This window comes from Haliotis asinina, chromosome 8 (assembly GCF_037392515.1).
Source record: "Haliotis asinina isolate JCU_RB_2024 chromosome 8, JCU_Hal_asi_v2, whole genome shotgun sequence".
In the NCBI taxonomy this organism is placed as follows: domain Eukaryota; kingdom Metazoa; phylum Mollusca; class Gastropoda; order Lepetellida; family Haliotidae; genus Haliotis; species Haliotis asinina.
In genome coordinates, this window is record NC_090287.1 from 14072107 (window position 1) to 14092748 (window position 20642).

General features: G+C 38.9%; 1 protein-coding gene across 3 annotated transcripts; it reads left to right on the forward strand.

Annotated features, from left to right (window-relative positions):
• The first annotated feature begins 1706 nt into the window (after nucleotides 1-1706).
• Nucleotides 1707-20204, forward strand: LOC137294941 (uncharacterized). Of its 3 annotated transcripts, XM_067826156.1 has the most exons (6): nucleotides 1707-1769; nucleotides 2132-2172; nucleotides 16580-16707; nucleotides 17820-17926; nucleotides 18351-18441; nucleotides 19821-20204. In XM_067826156.1, the coding sequence occupies exons 2-6, from the start codon at nucleotides 2144-2146 to the stop codon at nucleotides 20054-20056; spliced, it is 591 nt and encodes a 196-aa protein (XP_067682257.1). In that variant the 5' UTR covers nucleotides 1707-1769; nucleotides 2132-2143; the 3' UTR covers nucleotides 20057-20204. The 3 variants fall into 3 exon arrangements, with proteins under 3 accessions (XP_067682257.1, XP_067682258.1, XP_067682259.1); XM_067826157.1 differs by lacking the exons at nucleotides 1707-1769; nucleotides 2132-2172 and adding an exon at nucleotides 6207-6251; XM_067826158.1 differs by lacking the exons at nucleotides 1707-1769; nucleotides 2132-2172 and adding an exon at nucleotides 13776-13812.
• Nucleotides 20205-20642: the final 438 nt, after the last annotated feature.

Here is a 20642-nt window from a genome sequence, read left to right on the forward strand (position 1 = left end):
AGGTCGTCATTAGAGCGAAATATTCTCTAGCGCGATTTTAAACTCAATTTCACCTCACCTCTTTTTTCTGTAATATGCCTTGAATGATATCAAAAATCAAGTTTAGAACTGTTTCGACCACTCCACTTTAGACCACAGTGACATTAAACTATAATACCGCATAAGAATTTGGCAGACTGTTACGATCCACTGTCTCACATATACAGCAAGACGCAGAAACGGCAAAACAGCTTCCAACATAGATCGAATATCAAACGACTGTACAGTTAAAGCTCACTAATCCCTGCAGTCACATTATCTGTCATCGGCTGTCAAATCTCTCTTATCTTGTACGTGTAATGAATATATATGTCTCCAGCCTAAAGCTGCTTCCCCCTCTTCTGTCTCGCCAAGATTTCTTTCTCTGTTCTTAGAGGTATTGAGCAAGATAATGACTACATATTCACCATTTGCTGTGTGCACCAGCAAATTAGTTTGAGGTTTAAATGCATCTTCATGAATATCCTTACACGTGATGCATCGGTGACAAAAATATGCTCGATGCAATTCCTATTTTGACTGTACATTCCCGAATTATATCAGTTAAATACACGTTATAAGTGAACTTTACAGTAACTGACAAGACTTAACATATGTATATGGCGGGTACCACAGTTGGGACAGGATACGCTCACCTTTTCGCGAAAATAGCCATTGGCCCGTGGCTAGTAAAAATCCAGTCGGACCAGTAAATCTAGACAGTCAGTGGCCCGACCGGCGAGTGCATTTCATATGGTGTCCTTTGGCAAATATGCCACTCTCTCCAAATTTCGGGTTATTGAATTATTTTGTGGGCTAGTAACCTTCAGACAGAGCTAGCCCTAATGAGTAGCAAAATCTGGAAACTATTTTTCACACTGATCATAACTGTTTCATAGTAAATTCATAAGCACAGTCTGTCATCGTATCGCATGGTGACAATCACTGGATTGTCTGGTCCAGACTCGATTTGTTTACAAACAACATCATATACCTGTATGAGAACCTTGAGGAATCTGCAAAATTTTTCAGTGTGCATCAAAATGTTATCTGAAGCGTTTTCATCGTATTTAATACCATTAAGTACGGCAATATCAAGATGATATTTGGTCAGTAATTGGTCAGATTGTTTATTCTGATTAGGAGTGAGTATGATTTTAGCAATATCCCAGCAATATCCGGCAGGGATCACCAGAAGTGGCCTTCACACATTGTACCTATATGGGGAATCGACCCCCTGTCTTCGGCGTGACGAGTGAACGCTTTACCACCGTGCTACTCCACCACCTCTATTTGGATCATGAGATCGTCTTGACGTTTAATCACGTGACAGTAGGGTGCGGACCAAGCGTCTCGGAGGCAACAGGACATGGGTGCAAAATGATCACAGTTCCGACATTAATGTTTGTATGTATTATCATGACTGCTTGACATTGAGTGTTTCATAGATCAGCAACTCGTAAAAACCCGCGTTACCATGTGATTCAGTCACTCGCTACATTAGCTCGCCGAAGTATAAAGTAAATGACGTCAGATATAAAAATTTGAAGTATGGATAAAAAGTATTTTGTGTTTCCGGAACATGCGAGTTTTCACATAAGCTGAGAACAAATGACCTGTCAAAACCTATACATTTTTGGTAGAAATACGTTTTAAGGTAAGGCATGTTTGTTTAGCTTACACCGACACTAAAACACCTACTCTTTAGCAACGTCTTTCAGCAGCCCTGCTGCTAAGATCGCTATCTCCAGGTGAGACGAGGACCGTCTTTAATAAAATCTTTAACAAATTTGTTTATATTACTGCATCAGTAACAAATACTTTATTTGATGTACTTCCCCCGTTTGACCAGAGCAATGTTTCCATCCGTTGGCCAGATGGCCATATGACTTGATTTTCAGACTGTGGTCAGTTTGGGCATGATAACGCTCATATTTTAGCTTACAGTTAGTATCATCACTATTTGATTACCGTTCAGAGACACATGCTCACGACATAGTCAGGATCGTATCATCAGATATCATAAGGTAGATCTTGTCTTGTCTCGCTGTTATTTATTTCATTTCGCGTGTGAAACAAGTTCTGTGGTATTTTCTTTCGTATTTTTTTTCAGGTTTACTAACGAATGCTGAAGGAATACAGGCAAAGTCATACGTAAGTATACCGATTTTATAGTTTTCAAATTTAAATAATCTCATTAAATCGTTGATATTTCTGGGATTGTGTTTTATTCAAAACCTACTTTATCTGCAAACAAAATTTCGTTACATGGGACAAATCATCTAGATATGAACAAATTGTGCTTTACAGATAATATCATATCCTTGCTACAATTAACAACTGACCATTGAATATGGGTTTAATATTATTAAACATAAATATAAGAAAATACTGGTAAATTGGTAAACAATCTTGAGAGTATACCTCATCTCATTATATTTCAAAGTTGTACTGATTGCAAACAAGGGAAAAGATTATTTGCATGCAAGTACCATTCACAGACAAAAAATGTCTCCCAATATGTCCGACACATTACCAATAATTTCATTTTCAATTTTACCCTCCACTTCTTAGCATCTAACACAAAATTCGACTACTTGTGTCAGCTAAAAGTCCGTATTCTCTTGGCAACTATTTGGTAATATAATCAAAAGTGATACCTGATTTCATGTCCACATTTTTCAGTTACATGTACTTAAATACGGACCATAATATCACATGTTGGCCCCTAATGCTAATTATATTCACTGTAAATCATTGTAAATACACGGATGCTATGAAAACATACGTGCAAAATGGACCAGCAGGGACCGTCTATAATTGTTCTTGTTTGATTGGCACACTAGAAGTTGTTGAGCTTGAAAACGGTGTAGGAATCCGAAAAGCGGCTCAGTGCAATAAGAAGAAGTTGTGGTGCCTAAAGCTATGCTTTTGTTATTGATCTGTTGCTTGTCGTTCAGAGCGGGTTAAATCTGGAGAATGAACAAACTGCAAACATTAGCAAACAAACTGGAATGAACACATCGTGTCGGTGCTAGATGTCATCAAAGACGTGGCGGTTCTTGATGAAACTATTTGAGAGTGAACCAACTAACAAGGCCTTAAATAACGTAACCATTATATGTTAGCAACATTGCATTACTGCTTTGACTGAATGACGTGGCATCAAATAGTGCCTCCAAGAATGCCGGTATTTTAACCTCGGAAGGCGACTGCAAACAGGAAGAATCGGTACCACCACCACCACACCATTGTCTCAAAGACTGACCATGATCCCCCCAAACAGTTAATGACGGTCTTTCTTTATATTTACAGTATTTGACCAGCGGAATAAATGCCATATGGATTCTAAAATTATTAAAGAATTTACCTGAAAATTCGCAATCTCAAAAGAACGAAGTTCAAATCTGTAATATTTCAGCTGTGTTCGTGAATATACCCTTCAACAAATTTATGGGCAAACTCCATTCTTTGGTCGCTGTTACTTAGGGTGACCAGAGACATACGTAGATGTCTCTCAACCTTCACGGGTTTGGTGTATAATAAAAGATAATAAAATGAAAATTTGGCACCAATTGTGCTCCCCATTTTACCGATCTGCAAAGGACTATAATTTTCTGGGTGTTTTGGCAAAATCAAATGAAGGTTGTTTTTTCTTTTTTTGTTCTATTTTTGTTGTTGTTGCTGTTTAGTTGTTGCTCTTTCTTTTTTTCTTTTTTTTCTGTTTACTTGTCGCTTTGTGTCGTACGCATCAAACACAGGGATTGTGACCAAGACCTCTAGCTTAAGCTTCAGGTATACCCATGCACCCATATAATTACACAACCGTCGAATAGCCAATTTTCTGTAACCAAATCCACTTGAACAAGAAATACAAGAGGAGGACATGGAAACCGCCTCATTTGTTCAATCTCAACATTTAAACTTTTATAAATTCAAACGCGATTCATAAGACTGTATGCCAAGAGGGACTTTTCACTAGTCAACATTTCCGTTTCCGCAAGAAACATCCACGAATGCTTTTGGAGTCTGTGGAATATTATGGAATCTGATAATTCCTGTTTTCCATGCATATTTGGCATGTTCTACCTCTTGATGACGTATGCATGTTTGTTCAATGATCGAAGTATGAATAATGTCATATCTTCCGATACCACTACATCTGATAGAATTAATAAAAATATGCCAATGATTGTTGAAATATTACAAATGAGAATTTCAAAGGGATGCATTTTCGTCAGTATGGACAGGGAGATTCTAACAAGGGGGAGTGGTTACTGCTCGAAAAGCCCCTCAGCGTATGCCGCGGCTCGTCACGTGTCAAGTGTAGCCAATATGGCGGCAGAGAAGTTCTTAGGATTGAGTCTGGCTTATTTTCAACAGCTGTGTAGTGTAGTGACAACTGATAACCTACTTGTACAAGATAAGTTGCTTATTCCGTTACTTCATTTTGAGTCAGATAATTGTTATTAGTGTCAATATTAGTACAGTAGATTTATAGTAAAGTTTTAAGTGGGCATGTTATAGCTCACTGGCTCCTATTCTCGGTATCAGCTAAGAAATATTAAAATCTATCACTAAAAACTTCCTTCACGTATTCGTGAACGGAAATTATCAAAAGGAAAACATACCTTTACTTGAAACGTGTCTGCAAATAATAGTGATAGTTATATAATTTGTAAAATATTTTTAGGATGTATTTGATGTGTGTGAAAAATGTGACATTTCGCCGATCTGATCTGATCTGCCATCGATGCTTGTAATGCTTGAGTGTGATAGTTTTGAAACGTCCTTTTTTCTTGTTGATATTTGACAAAACTGGAAAGGTTTCTGTTTTTGAGGGGGTGTGACAGTGTCAGTTAACATTCTGTCATTGTCCGTGTCATTTCCTACATGCAACTAATTAAAAAAAGGTCTCAAAGTAGATTCTTTAAAACAATACATGTGTTCCAGCGATAGTTTTGCATTCTTCAACAAGTTTGGGGAGGGTTGGTCGTAGTGTATCATTTATTCTTTCATTCCTTGTATTTCTTTCTGTTGTTCTTTTTCTTTATTTCTTTCATCCACTCATATTATTCTTGTTCTTAATTCTTGCTATAATTCATTCATTCATGCATTTATTCATTCATTCATTGTAAAATTCCGAATGATACAATAACTGCCTGAAATACTTTAAACGCAGCTGCAGTTGCGCTGGGAACGAATCAAGTCATTGTGTGCGTTGGGGCATGGCTAGGCACACGCAAATTAGTACAAATGGTAAAGAACGTGTAGATTATCCCTGGTATGAGTCTTGTACCACATGCGTGTAGTTAATGGTTGTATTTATCAGTTTAAATTGTTTACAGCATCAAACGCAACAGGCATATGCTTTACATCGTTTATTGACACGCGTTTCGTTATGCACATCTGAAAATACATATCTCATGTGTAGTAACAAGCATAACGTAATTGCACGAAATCTAGTTTTCATACTTGTCTGAAACCTGTGAAGATTCGGGTTGGCATTGGATAGCTTGTCCTGGCAATCGACTGAAGATCTTGTGGTCAGGCTTACATACTTGCTTGGCTGACATATGTCATCGTAACCTAACTGCGTAGATGAAACAATACAAAATATCGGTAACCTATGGTTCGAATCAAAATAAGGAATTGCATTGGGCATGATATTTGTCAGTGAGATTTGACGTCTTGATGAAAAGGATACGCTCGATTGTACCTCAAATGGTGTTCCTCAAAAGTTGTAAGAGATGAAACTCACTGACATCATAACGGTAACCAAATGTACATGTACGTAGCCGACATTGTCAATCAACACCAGATCTAAGGCAAAGTATCACACCACAAAAATATAATGGACAAGGACATCTCTATGACATGCAACCTGGATACTATCCTTTGATGCTTTCTCACGTTTGGATTACCATAAGACAAAGATCAAAGTCATGCTCAGATGCCAGCATTAAACAACAGCACACCTTGATGAATTAAATAATAAGTAACACGGAAGAAAATGGTTTGTTTATTGTCCTCGCCTCCTAAAAGTGATCAATGTTCCCCCTTGCTGTTCATTTGACAGAACATGATTGATGGCAATATGTATGTTAACGAAGCGGTACTACCAGCCAGGCGTTTATCACCATGCTATGTTAGACAGATATATGTACTTGATTGACAGACGAGGCGACACTCGAATGTGCCCGAGCGGACGACAACTTCTTGGCAGGAGAAACGTGAGTTTTCTGAATTCTTCTTTAGAACTGCAAGTTATATTTTTGGCCTGAATAGGTTTCCCATCCGTAATGAGATTCAACTCGCGTGTGACACGGTTGATTCATATATGTTCCGACATGAATCCTCCACGGAATCTATGGATTCGTTGTTGTCCATTTCGAATAAGGAACGAGCAACAGTCAGTTCGTAGAAATAAGGGTATACTATTTTCATCAAACCAAAGAACATTCAAACTCGACCACTAATACGTACTGATTCCATTTGGTATAAAAGGAATTATGTAAAAACTGAATGAATGGACTTCTGATAATCACTGATGACACAGGTGTTCGCGAAAAGGGTAAACATGTCCTGCCAAGCAGTAGCACCCACCTTTAATGCAAATTGTCCACAAATGTAAGTGTAAAATGTCTATGAATGCAGATTTGATCTGCTGGCGATATGGCTGGAATAAAGCCGATGTTATATGAAATCCAACTCAACAACAGATATGAGTATTTACAGCCCTGCCATGATATTGCAGCCTGAAAAGGTATCTGACACTCACGCGGTAATGAGTGCCTGCATCCACATTCCGCTGCCGACAAGTATGGAGAAACGTTATGAAATAGATGTGTTTTAACAAAATTCTGTTGTCACGTCAGTTGTGTTCAACAGTTGAAAGAAGATGTCGTTTACGTATCTGTAACATACACCACACACGCACAACATCAACACTCAAAAACACTCAAACAAACACACAAATATTGAAACATACACACAAACACAAACACACACACACCATACGAAGCACTCAAACACATACATTCAAACATACACACACGCACACTACGAATTTTTTAGACCTTAAACAAGGGTCTAGTCACATATGAGTAATATTCACTCAAAAAAACCCGTCCGAGATGAGGTGATGAATCATGTGTATCAACAAATCTGAAATCGATAATATGTCATGTTCTTATCATTTCCTGATGAGTTTTATTTAACTATCATATATCGTGATCACAAGGAAACGCCCTTGTCAAAAGAACGCCGTTTGTTCTTTATGTCATTGTCCTTCTGCATGTCACGGACGTTTGCCCCAAGGTTAGAGCGTTATTCAGTAAGAACATAGGAATACAAGAAAACGGGGTATACGTTCACAACAAACAACTGAAACCAAAGATAAGCAATCTAAGGGTCAAAGTCCCAATTAACTCCTACAAAGATAAATACATGATAAGAAGATAAATACGTTTTATGCATAACAACTTCTCTTTATACAAACGTGTCATATATTCGTGTTTAGTCACCTTCCGAATGCCTTTCAAGATCTTCACTGACAACGGATCGCTGATAGAGAGGCCATGAGCAAAGATGATCAGCTGAAACGACGTTGTTCTTTGACATGTGTCATTCTGAGAGTTAACAAGATGCTAATCGATTGATATAATGGTCTATGGCAACATCGTAAAATGAACGGACATTTGATACTCATGAACAGTGAACAGACATGGCAATAAAAACACACACATTTTCTTTTCTCTAACCACGCAACAGACAAGAAACATCCTCTAGGCATTTCTGTTCTGAACAATGACACATCACAGTCCGCTGTCATTTTCGTTATTGGGCATGTAAGGTTCCAAGCATGTTATTTATATCTGAAGTATACACAAAGGGTCGGGGGAGGCAACTACACGTACTTTCACGACTGACATAAATGTCATCACCACTGATGAAGGAATAATGCTTAGAAGGAAAACAACATTTGTCATTTAAGAACAGTTCAGCTTAACTGCTATCATACCACTTGGAGTAGGTTTGTAACACTATAACTTCTAAATACAATAAAGTCATTAAAACAATAACGAACCATAGGCGATTTTTATTCTATGTGCATATGTTGTGAAACATATTTCGTAGTACATTGTGATCGTTTTGCTGGTATGTTTCTGGTCACCGATTTTTACCACGTTATTAACGAAACAGCATGCATATTTAACACTTGATAAATATTGTGTAAACAGCACTAGAGTATTAAATGATGAATTCTTCTTCACTCAGTTTGGGGCTGATATCAAACTGAAAGTGTAAAACTGTGTTATCCTGCCTAGTGAGTAATGTTACATACACAAAGGCAAACGTCATTGTGTCACACACAGATTAAACAGAGACGATATGTAACTTTTACTGTCGTGAATGACACGTTACTACAGTAGAAATATGTAACTAGCTGCAATCAATACGAACAGAGCGCCTGCAGAGGTTCACAATCAAGTTCACACGGTCAGCAGCGAGTATGTCCACTTTGTACACATATGTAGACCTTGTAACTTTGCTTCAGTGAGACTGCTAAACGTCGATCTGGGGAAATCATTAAATATTTGGGTTCTTGTAGTTGTGATATTGTCTTTGAAACGGGTGACTGCTGGGAGTTTGGAAGTTTTAAATATAGCAACAAGTTAAAAATGTTTAAAAAGACATTCTAAAATACAAAGTGCCTGCTACAAAACATCAACTGTTGCAAGGAATTATTTCTTTGAAAAAATAGGATTCTAGTCCTCATCAATACACTTATCTTGTCTCTTCTTCACAAGATCGTATATGCGACGCAGATAATTAATGTCCCGAAAACTGGTCACGTGAATTCCCCGAGCTGTAAGCGGAATGTGCATAATAGTCCAGGCAAAGTAACAAAGTACAACAAATTGTATCAGAAATTATTTCAGCACAGTACATTTCTCTAAGGTCCCTAAGGCCATCATTATTGGATGTCTAGAGGGATACCATTGTGAGAAATTCGTTAAAATTGTATAAATTCAAAATGACTGCCAAACATCAATAATCTTTCCTATCTCTGCTCTCCGAAGATTCATGTGAATGATTTAAGTTTTGAAACTGGGATTTCTGGCGGCGAGGATTCACAATATACTGTAAAATGATTAATTTGCTCAATACTTCATTCGAAAAAAATGCAAAATGGCCGCCCAAAATCAAATGATTTCCACATTTATGACATTTATTGTGTGCCGAGTTAATGTATTCCCATGGCCACGTCATAACGGAATCGTCTGGCCTCCTTATTTACTTGGAAGTAGAGTTACGCAAGAGTTTGAAACGGCGGATGAGCATGTGGTCACATTTCCGAAAGGTTGAAAATGTGAACTGACAGTGAACAATACCTGACTGACTGTCAAACCCTGCAGAATCGAAGGAGAGATCCTTTCCTGATAGACCTACAACCTGTCACTCATCAAAGACAGTAGATTGTTTTGACCGAACACGATTTCACGTATTTACTTCCACCCCGGCATGCAACGAAACAGTGACAGTGCTGCGACTAATTACTTGGAACACTGTTTTCATCATTTGGGACTGGATGGTGGCCAAGCTTTTTTCAAACAATGCCAGAAGATGACAGAAAGCAGAATTCTAGTGGTTCGATTTTTGACATTTATTTTGTGAACGATGTGCACAACGGGACATGACGGTGTATGAGAGGGGAGTATGAGAGGAATAGATTTGGTGTTTCGCCAGACCGTTATCTTGCGAAGTTTTCATTCTAAATGGAAACAAATATACCATGTATGTAAATGTCTACTAACGTTTTGCTGCACATGTCTTTATACATATGGATGTATGTTTTCAAGGCTTTCCGATTTATATGTTAGATGTTGTTTGTTTATGTTTGGGCAGTATTGTAATTGAATGTAATATTTTGTCATGATAGAAGGCAAAATGATTGTGAAGTTCGCTAATAATTGTGGAGGAAAATTGTATTTTTCGAGTTTTAAATAAATCAGCATTTTCATCACATCTATTGTGTTGTATTAGTAATGTTGTTGGTCAAGCTGAAGTAGTGCGGCAGTCAAGCTCCGTGAAATCAGACGCATTTTCAATAAGAAAATTTCCAGTTGCCTATGTGGAGAATTCCAAAGCTGGCGTCAAAATCCATGGACTTGTTATGATCCGCCATCAAACGGATGAAACGGAAGTATTTCTCACAATGACATTCGTTAAGATGCGATGAAGCGACCTAAAAATTAGATGAATGTCACTCCAGACTTGATGCCGTCTGATTTGTCAGAACAACCTATCAGAATCTTTTTTCTTGATCATAGAATACAGTATAAACAATACTATAATAATGCGTTCAATGGGGAACGTGTGTCTGATGACTTTATCTTTAATCCAGACAACCAGTGCAATTTTTCATTAAACCTTGTTGAAATACAGCTGCACAATTCGAGCAGCTTATTTCCTGGCGTTATCCTGTTACAACGTTACATCAGGGTCGTACTGTTGCACTGTGTGCCAGGTATGATACGGACTGAAAGGGTTGCTAGCTGCAATCTGTGTTGTCAGTGTTGCATATGCTTTGGAAACCAAGTTACGCGTATTGTAATGATAACTGTAGCAAACTATACCTTGGTCAGCTGCGCACATGATACAAATATACCGGCTGAACCCATGCTTTGGTCGTATAAGCTGCTCTTATAGAACAGTAATATCAGCTAAACACAGCAGCTGAACACCTGGCACTATTTTATCAGCTGAACACAGTAAATTGTATCAGCTGAACCCAAAGTGACCATTTCGTTTTCTTTTGTTTTTCACACAAAATACATAGATATAAAAATATAAGAAGAAGAAAATAAACTTGGCACAAATGTTTTCGCATTCTGTGAGGAATATGTTTACTACAAACAGTGCTGGAAAAATATGGCCTTCAGTCTGACTGTCAGACATTTCTCCACGTAAAGATTGTATAAACGAACTATCACTGGCGACCAGTACCTGGTTGAGCCACTCATCGCACAAAGAATATCTGCCACTCTCCTTTATGTCCCTTCAAACAAGCCTTGATTTTTCAGCACCGTTCTCCTCTGACATTCCTCGTGAACGTAGCGTCCAAGATATCCCCGATGGGATTCATATCAGGTATCGTGTCTGGTCTTGGGAATGTAGCGATGGCGTGTTGCTGTAACTGGGTGATGACGGCGTGTGCTCTGAGAGGTCTAGCGTTGTCATGCTAGGATATCGGACGAATGGAAAGGGGAAGGGTATTCACATGTTGCACGACTGTAATGTCCACTTCTTCCTGTTGATAAACCTTACTATTTAGTGTTCAAGGTACTTTAATCAGAACCTCTCTGTTATACGGAACGTAACCCCACACCATCACTTTGCCAGGGCGAAATAGTTCAACTGCATAAATTATCTCCTGGTGATATGCCACGTCACGATGCTTCCATATGCGACAACGGCCGTCGAGGAATTGTAGAAGAAACCGGCTTTCTTCAGAACTATGACCATACAGTTATGTTATTTATACCCCGACGTACTTGGCCGCTTCACGCCACGTGAAGATGTGACACATAATCTGTGAAATATTTTGTGAAGCAGTGCTCCTGTAAGATTGGGCATGATCTCCGGTTTGTAGCATTTTTTCAAACTGCCCTTGGTTTCAGGTGGTGCGTAATTAAAACGTGACATACTGTTCAAGCACAAACCCGTGAGAACATTAAGCCCAGCAAATCTGGATCTTCTGGGCACACCAAAACGCCATCTGAAGTCATTTGGCGATGGCTCATTCAACTATGCTGCTCCTTTTCTCTGGAACTCTTTTCCTCCATGATATCAGACTGTCACCACCATCAGACAACTTCAACTCTTACGCAAAGAGATTTTTTTCCGAAAGTACTATCAACTGCTGGATTTCAATGTTCCTACTCGTTTTAAATACTGTACTGTGTATATCCTCAACATAGTGCGTAGAGCAGACACATATTCCCTGGGGTATTTTAGCGCTTTATAAATTCACTCATTATCAAATAGTGACGCAACCAGGTGTTCGTGAAGTCAAGCGTTAACATTTGTGTTGTTTGTGTGTGCACTGACTTGTGTGTGACCATTGAAAATTTAAACGTAGGGTGTTATTGTCAACGAACGTTTGATGATTGTTTCCACGTTAGATTGATAAAAAAATTAGATTTCACTGTACCTTGGGCTTGAATATGATGAATGACAATTAGCGAAAAACAAACATTATAACAGTGGTTGACGTCATTCCCATGCTGTGACCCTTCTGCGCTGACTTCTTGCAGGAAAAAATGCATCTTGTCACCATCAGCATGCGTACGTACTTCAGAGAGGAAGGACTTCCGTGCGTTCTTGTCTCTTATATGTTTCATTTCTGTGCCCATTTTCAATTTTATTTCAACTTTATACAGCTTTGGGGTATACACTGAGTTCAGCACATTGATATTTGCTTTGGCAAATTGTCCCTAGAATACATTCAGTGTAGGGCGTAGCAAAACGTTTTAATAAGTTGGTATATCACTAATTGGGCTCCTAGTCTTCCGACGTTTGGAAACAGTAAGGATGAAACAGGTAAAAGGCACCATGTACAAGGCACCATGGTTACTGTATATGTTAAAGGTAACAGACCTGTTTAGTTGCTGGTCTCTCCATTCGTATGTTTTCCAGTAGGTAACTCAGCAGCGCCAGCAAGCTTGAATGAGTGAACGAGTTTGATTTTACTCCGCTTCTAGCAATATTCCCGCAATGTCAGGGCTCTCGACACCAGGAATCGGTTTCACACATTGTACCCATGTGGGGAATCGAAACGGTGTCTTTAGTGTGACGAGCGATCGCTTTAACCACTAGGCTACCCCCATCGTCCCAGCAAGCTTGAAAAAGTAATACACTTGATTCCGATTTACATATTGCCTCACCGCAGCCGAATTGAAACCTTTTATTACCATTTAGCCAGTAATCGGTTTTATTACTGACCGTGATTGTTAAAACTGAAATGAAATTGATTTATTGTGCACGTTTATGGGGTTGATTATGTTCGATGCATTATGACTTTGAACTGACCTTTGCACTCTTGCCTAAATTATCGTAAATTGCTTTGTGGGTTCTGTTTAAATTCAAGAAGTGGAGTCGGAAACATATCGTAAGTAAACTAAATAAAGTAAATACAATCAAATGTGAAATTTGAGACATTCTACAGCTGTTGTTATTATGAACAGATCAATTTATGTATATGTGCAATCTGGCGTTTTCTTGCTTGAAACAATCTTGCCACTAACTACCAATTCGTCGAAATAAGGCGGCCCTTGAATGGCTCTGTCATATGTACAGTGACAGTTACAGATGAATTATATCACTGACGAAGGAACTGAGCGGAAGTAACAAATGTCTCGTACATAAAATCAACTGGATGGGTTGACCTCTGAAACAGATCAATAAGGCAAAAACCCAGTCGCCCTAATCGATCGTTGCTCAGGGCACAGTGAACTTTATATAAACATGTTTTTTTCGGAGAAGGCACACGCTCATGATTCAAGACCCCTGCTATTACTTGCATGTGACATGTAACAATGTGATTTTACAATATAAATAGATAAGAATATGTCAGTCAAATATGAATAAATTTCATAATTGAAAAATAAAATGACAGGTATTGATGATCTCCTAAACGTCTTCTGTTGTGATTAGCTCATACATGACTTCATATCATCAAAGTGTGAGTTCACATAACGTAGGAATATACTTCTTTCACGCATAAAGGTAAGTGGAGCTTCTTCTCTACAGTAGGTTAGGGCTTGCAGGATTTACAGCTTTAAATGTATCATTGTTTGCGTCCATTTTTCAATTCCCCAACAGTGATCAGAACTTCGAAATTAGATGCAATCGGCAACCAAACATGTAACGTAATTCTATGGATGATTATTCATCTGGAATGCCGTTTATGTATCATCCTAGTCAGTAGCCTTGCGGTTGTTACATCATTAACTGCTCGTTTCTTTCGTATGGCTATAAATTCATCTGTTGGATATATATAAACCAAATATGTTCCTTTACTTCCGTGTTACTTGGGTGTCAGTGCTTAGGTGATCCGTTTTATACCAAGGCAATGGTAGATTCTTACCGGAACCTCACGCATTCTGGGACGATAAGCTTTCTATTTGCTGGAGGATTTCAATCTGCTCCAAACGATTGTGGCGCAAAACGTATTTGCTCAAGTTTAAAACATTCAAGGCATCACCACTGCTGTCAAGGTCATTCCCAAATCACTGTCCACATTTATGCCCATACTCATACCCAGTGTAATCCCATAGTCTAACGTTAACCGTATGTTCTCGTGGAACTTCTTCAAGTAAACAATTAACGTTGCTTTGCAAGTTTTTGTGACAAGTGTCATCGGTGAAACAGCAAATGCATACCTTGAACACTTGGACCAGTAATAAGATATATTATGTGTCACGTGTCAAAGGATCTTGCGAAATATACCTTGTGATATAAGACAGTATATATGGTACCTAGGTGCTGATGACTATCCAGTGTGCCCACTTTCAATGTTTGACACCAGTCATTACTCAAAATGCTAAGACAAATACCGAAAATCAAAAGCTGGCCAGAGAGTCAATCCCCTTTAATAGTTCTGAATTCTTTTTTTTTTTTTTAAAAAAAAAAAATAATAATGTAAAGGACTGCTTATATTCCTTCCGTTATATCCCTTTCGCCAAATGTAATGTGAGACGCATGCTATACAGTAAAAGAGTCATGTTACCACCTTCAATCAACTTCTGTGAGGACGCCCGAGGATATGCAACACAAATACCCCTTGAGTGTGATAGAGTAGCGTCATAAAATAGTAAGGAGCGAACATTGCCCATTGATGAGCACTAGCAACACTTTAATCACATGTATTACCGAGATCAAAGAAACCAGTTATTTTGATTGTTTTGCATCTGTAAGGTTTCGTTACAATATAGACAATAGAGTATAGTTTTGATATTGCTCCGAGGCGTTTGGCGGAGCAGACACTTGAATCAGACAAAGACCGTGTGCTCCTCGAATCTGAAATTTGCAAACACGGGCATTGATGTTTTAAATATGAGCAACATTCTGTGACAAAAATCAGTTTCTCAATATATTTCAAATTGCAAGGAATGCCAACAATATCATCCTCTATACAAACACGATTCCATCGAGGCTGTTCAGTAACAGGAATGTATTTGAGAACGTGGACTTGGCAGCTCACAGTGTAAATTCCAACTCAGGTGGCTGCCAGGAATTTTGCTATCTACCTGCAACACAGGTGACTGCTCCATTGTGGACAATATCAACTTCGTCAACTATTTTAATATGGACTAGATGTCGCGAACAGCCTACTACCAATTCTGGATTAGAAATATAAAAACATTATGTATGCTAAGTGACAAACATCTCCACAAAGCTGTAAGACAAAAGGGATGACTTCAACTTTCTAACAGTCAACTTCCCTTTGCATGCCAAGCAATATACCAGCAGCTCCAGTCTCTGGTGTTTACATATCACAACTTTTGAGAGAATTTGCACTTTTTACAGGATCTCAAAGAGCGTCGTGCCACGCTTGTTCAGAAGTTATTTGATCAAGGTTACAAAATTCAATTCCTCAGTGAGGCTTTCAAGAAGTTTTATGCTTGATGCATCAGTGACAAAGATGATGTCCCATGCAGTTACCTTTTAAGACTTATTTCATACGTTCCCGAAGTATGTCAGGTGAACAAATGACTAGACTTAGCATATGTTTATGGCGGGTGTCACCAGTGGAGCAGGTTACGTTCACCTTTTGGCGAACACCTGGTGTCACCATTATTTCATACTGATTTATAAACACATACCCTGTCATCGTATCGCATGGTGACAATCAAAATGAATTGTCTTGCTCAGATCCTACTTGTTTGTAAACTACATCATACAGGTGTAACGATGCTGCTGAAATAAATATCGCCTCATGATATAGTCACAATCGTAAAATCGACTCGAGATTACTGATGAATGTGGAAAGTGTTTTGTCGCTTCTATGCACCTGTTAATAAATCCCTTCAATAGTAGTACATGTACGATATTGAGCGTAAACGTCAAAGAAATACCGGTCCTTAAAAAATACACAGCTGGATCTTAAGAAATAAAACATCTAAAGAAATATTTTACTCCAAAACTATCTGTCGTAATATCTGGCATATTGTGCATAAGAGCTTAATGTTTGAGCACATACGGCACCTCGACGCAACAATATTCCAGCAATATGGCATCGGGGGACGCCAGAAATCGGCTTCACGTGTTGTATCAATGCGCGGAATCGACTCCATATCTTCGGCGTGAACATTGAACTGTTTAAGCACTAGGCTACTGCCGAGTTGCCATGGTGGTTTGCTGGAGGTGGTGGTTTGCCATTAATGATTAAATTGTGTTTCAAGACTGCATGGTAGTAGCGTTTCCGTCATTGATTCTATAAATCTGTCCAGATGCTGACTCATTGTATGTACGTCACTATCTATGTTCGCAGGATGCCCAGCAAGACTGATGTATGTTGTCTTGTGGCTATCGTCTGCCTCGTTTTGGAGTTGGCGTCTGCCCAGTCTACCAGGAAAAGTATTTGGAAAAGTGACGTAAAGGCATCAGTGTGGAGTACTGGTGAGTCGATCGGTGGAAACAACAACTTCTGCTGGAACCATGTCTCACCTATATAGTACTTCCAGCAAAAATGTGTTTCCTAAAGAATACTGCTACATAAAACGTTTATGACGCCTACGGAATATTGTCAGGACATAGAATACTACTAGGACATATGTCACCTATAGAATACTGCTACGACACATGTGTCATCTATTGAATACTGCTAAGACATGTTTGTCTCTAATGGAATACTGCTAGAACATGTGTGTCAGCTATAGAATACTGCTATTACATATGTGTCATCTATAGAATGTTTGAGAAGATGTGTTATCTATAGAATACTGCTAGGACATGTTTGTCTCTTATGGTTTACTTCTAGAACATATGTGTCATCTATAGAATACCTCTAGACCATGTTTGGTTTAGCGAATACTGCAAGGACATATGTGCCATCTACAGAATACTGCTAGAACATATGTGCCTCTGCAGAATACTGCTAGGACATATGTACCATCTACAGAATACTGCTAGGACATAAGTACCATCTACAGAATACTGCTAGGACATATGTACCATCTACAGAATACTGCTAGGACATATGTGCCATCTGCAGAATGCTACTAGGATATATGTGCCATCTACAGAATGCTGCTAGAACATATGTGTCATCTACAGAATACTGCTAGGACATATGTACCATCTACAGAATGCTGCTAGAACATATGTGCCATCTGCAAAATACTGCTAGGACATATGTAAAATCTACAGAATACTGCTAGGATATATGTGCCATCTGCAGAATGCTACTAGGTCATGTGTACCATCTATAGAATACTGCTAGAACATATGTGTCCCTTATGGAATACTGCAAGAACATGTGTGTCATTTATAGAGTACTGCTATTACATATGTGTCATCCATAGAATGTTGCTAGAACATATGTGTCATCTATGGAATACTGCTAGGACATATGTGTCATCTATGGAATACTGCTAGGACATATGTGTCATCTATAGAATACTGCTGGAACACATCTGTTTCACAAGAAACATGATCTGCACGATGGCCCTGCTTCGCCAGCATTTGTTTCATGATTATCAGTTGATTACAAGTCCTCCTTTTAATTTCAGAACGGGCACGCATCTTACCTTTGTTTGGATCTAGCTGTAACATTCTGTGTTTGTCGGGTATACTTTCTACTGCTGATGGCTGTACCTGCTATAAAAATTTGTGTACGGTAAGCTGACAAGTGTTTTAGTTATGCCTGGATTATGTTTTCGGTTGTTTTTGCATGTTTTTCTGTTATCTCGTTTAATTGTGGAGACAGTGATATTATGTAGCGGTGACTATGGTTGGTTGGTGTGATGTTTTACGCCACACTCAGCCACATTCCCTTAATGACGGTGTCAACCTAGTCATCGAGTCACCCGACCCCATCAGTCGCCTATTACGACAAGCATGGCTTACTGAAGATCAATTCTAACCCGGACCTTCACAGATCAGCAATGATTGTGCAACTGAATAGGTTTACCTCTTAAGGTAAACTCCACAGTAGCGGAGGTTGCGGTAAAATAAACTTGTCAGGTAACAGTGACATCGTCAGATAACGGTAAGATCGTTTTACACTCATCACACTATTTAACTGATGTTTGCTCTTCCAGTCTTCGACCTGTCGATCGCATGAAGTGTGCCAGACACGTACCACCAGGTACAAAACATTTGCAATGTGCTGTCCCCGTAAACGTCACAGAGGTGAGTATTTAATGAGTTTACGGTGATGAACGTCAATGAACTTGTCTAAGGGGGTTAAATAGATGTTTTTCAGCAGGTCCCAGGTCACGATTTGCCTAATCTTAACTATATAAGTCATTTATTAAAGCAATCCTTCAGTGTGATCTGTGTTCCGTCCCATGTTAGTTATTTGCAGGTCTACTTATCAGTGTATTTGTTGAGTCCTGTTGTTTAAGCTGACTCAGAGCGCTATATGTTGATTTACGTCCCTCAGCTGCCATGGTTGTTACATATAGCTGAGAATACTACTACAGCTATAATACTACAGCTATTTCGTAATGATGAATATTTTTAATGGGTTTGGCAGAATCAGCTAAGACATTGAACTCGTATACATCAGTGTTAGAATCGGCCATCAACAATCAATGCTAGTCGTAGCTAAAGGGTTAGGGTGGGGTGGTCAGGCTCGCTGACTTGGTGGACACATGTCAACCAGTTGCGTAGATCAATGCTCATGTTGTTCATCAAGGGATTGTCTGGTCCAGACTCAGTTATTTACAGATCTCCGTCGTATAGTTGTAAAGGTACAGTGTTAAAATCAAACAAGAGATAATCAGCTGCTAAAGTTAGACAACCTTGCAAGGTGCCATATGATATCTTTGTTTCCTGGATGGTTCTGCAGCAGTATTTGTGACATCACTCCTACACGTAGAGACTGACGTAATGCTAGCCTACAATTAAAATCAAATAACAGCCGTTAGTTGAGCTTTTAGATCGTAACAGTGAGATGTAGACTACGTAAAAGCCCCATTGGAAAAGCCTTCAATAACATCAGATGATAATAGCGTTAACATAGAATAGAAAATATGGAAATATTCAAATGAAGTATTAAGCTAAAAATGGCAACCATACTTTAGCGTGGGTTCGAATCGGCCCAAATAGCCCCTCCGTACTATCCACCATATTACCATATTGCTATGGTCGTCGTTCAGCCTCTTTGTTTAGCTGGCACAGAATGACACAGCATAACTGCCGCTACGTTATCCTCACAAACTAACTGCATTTTATTCACGCTTCATTTAGCGTTGCCTATACATAACAGCTTCACGACATATGTATAGGTGCGCTTCACTGAATTTTGACGAGTTGAAAATTTGTATTATTTTGTCGTTCATATATAATGCTCTTGTGTCGTGTTTCTCTTGATTTATTTACGAAACGAATCAATGTTAAAACACTTATTCTAAGTTTTGTGTTAAAAATAAATAACATCGAGCACACACTAATATATTTTGAAAAAAAAAGGAAACGAAGGCTTGATAAACACAGTTTAGTTCCTGTTCATGAGCAACGTGAATTCGGGTAGAGGTGCCGTTAACATTGCTTTTTCCTTTGCTAAGTGTGCTGGAACCGACCACGCTACAACATGAGGTTTGGTCGACGGTTCTACTTCTACAGCCATCAATCCAATACCTGCCACACCTTCAACGCCAAGAGATTCGACCGCACCTCCTACTTCACTAATGCCAGGGCGTGTCTCCGACAGTGTAAATGCAGGCGCCCTGACCACGAAAGGCGCGTGTATCAACAAACCAGTTTACATCCGGGTTCAGGACAGAACATCAATGTGGTTTAAGTGAGAGGACTCACGACGTCTTGCTCTTGACTTCCTGCACTACGACGGAATCAGTGTCTGTCAAGGACGTGGTAATTTTACAAAGAGGTTCGTTTCAAGAGGCTATATTCTACGCAAAAATACTGCAATAAATCTGTCCTAAAACTTTCTTTAGAATATGTGTCGTTTATTTATCAAACGATTTGTCATTTATTACATATGTACTTTGGCATAGTTTGAACCCAACAGGAAGAAAATATGGTATGACCAGAAATTATTGAGAATTTTAGGAATGTGCTTAATTGGATTTCTATTATAACAACCTTGATCAGCTATCAGGTGTTTGGCTCCATTCAACAGAGACAACCCCGTTAATCCTTTTTCATTAGTTTCTGAAGAGTTGTACCCCCTTTGTTTACCGGCCAGCAGACGACATTTTCAGTGATCCTTAGTAATGGATGAATTATAATATTATAACAAGGACATCAGATCAACTAAAGTGATTTCAAGCAGAACAAGCGTCCCTCTGTCCACTGTTTATGTTATGAAAATGGATATGGCATAGAGTAGTACCATGGAGCCGCAAGAAGGCCCAGAAAATTGACTG

Coding starts and splice junctions, on each gene's coding strand:
- LOC137294941 (XM_067826156.1), top strand. CDS start 2,144: ATGCTGAAGGAATACAGGCAAAGTCATAC. Junction 2,173..16,579: donor GAATACAGGCAAAGTCATAC/GTAAGTATACCG, acceptor CTATGTTCGCAG/GATGCCCAGCAAGACTGATG. Junction 17,927..18,350: donor GCTATAAAAATTTGTGTACG/GTAAGCTGACAA, acceptor TTGCTCTTCCAG/TCTTCGACCTGTCGATCGCA.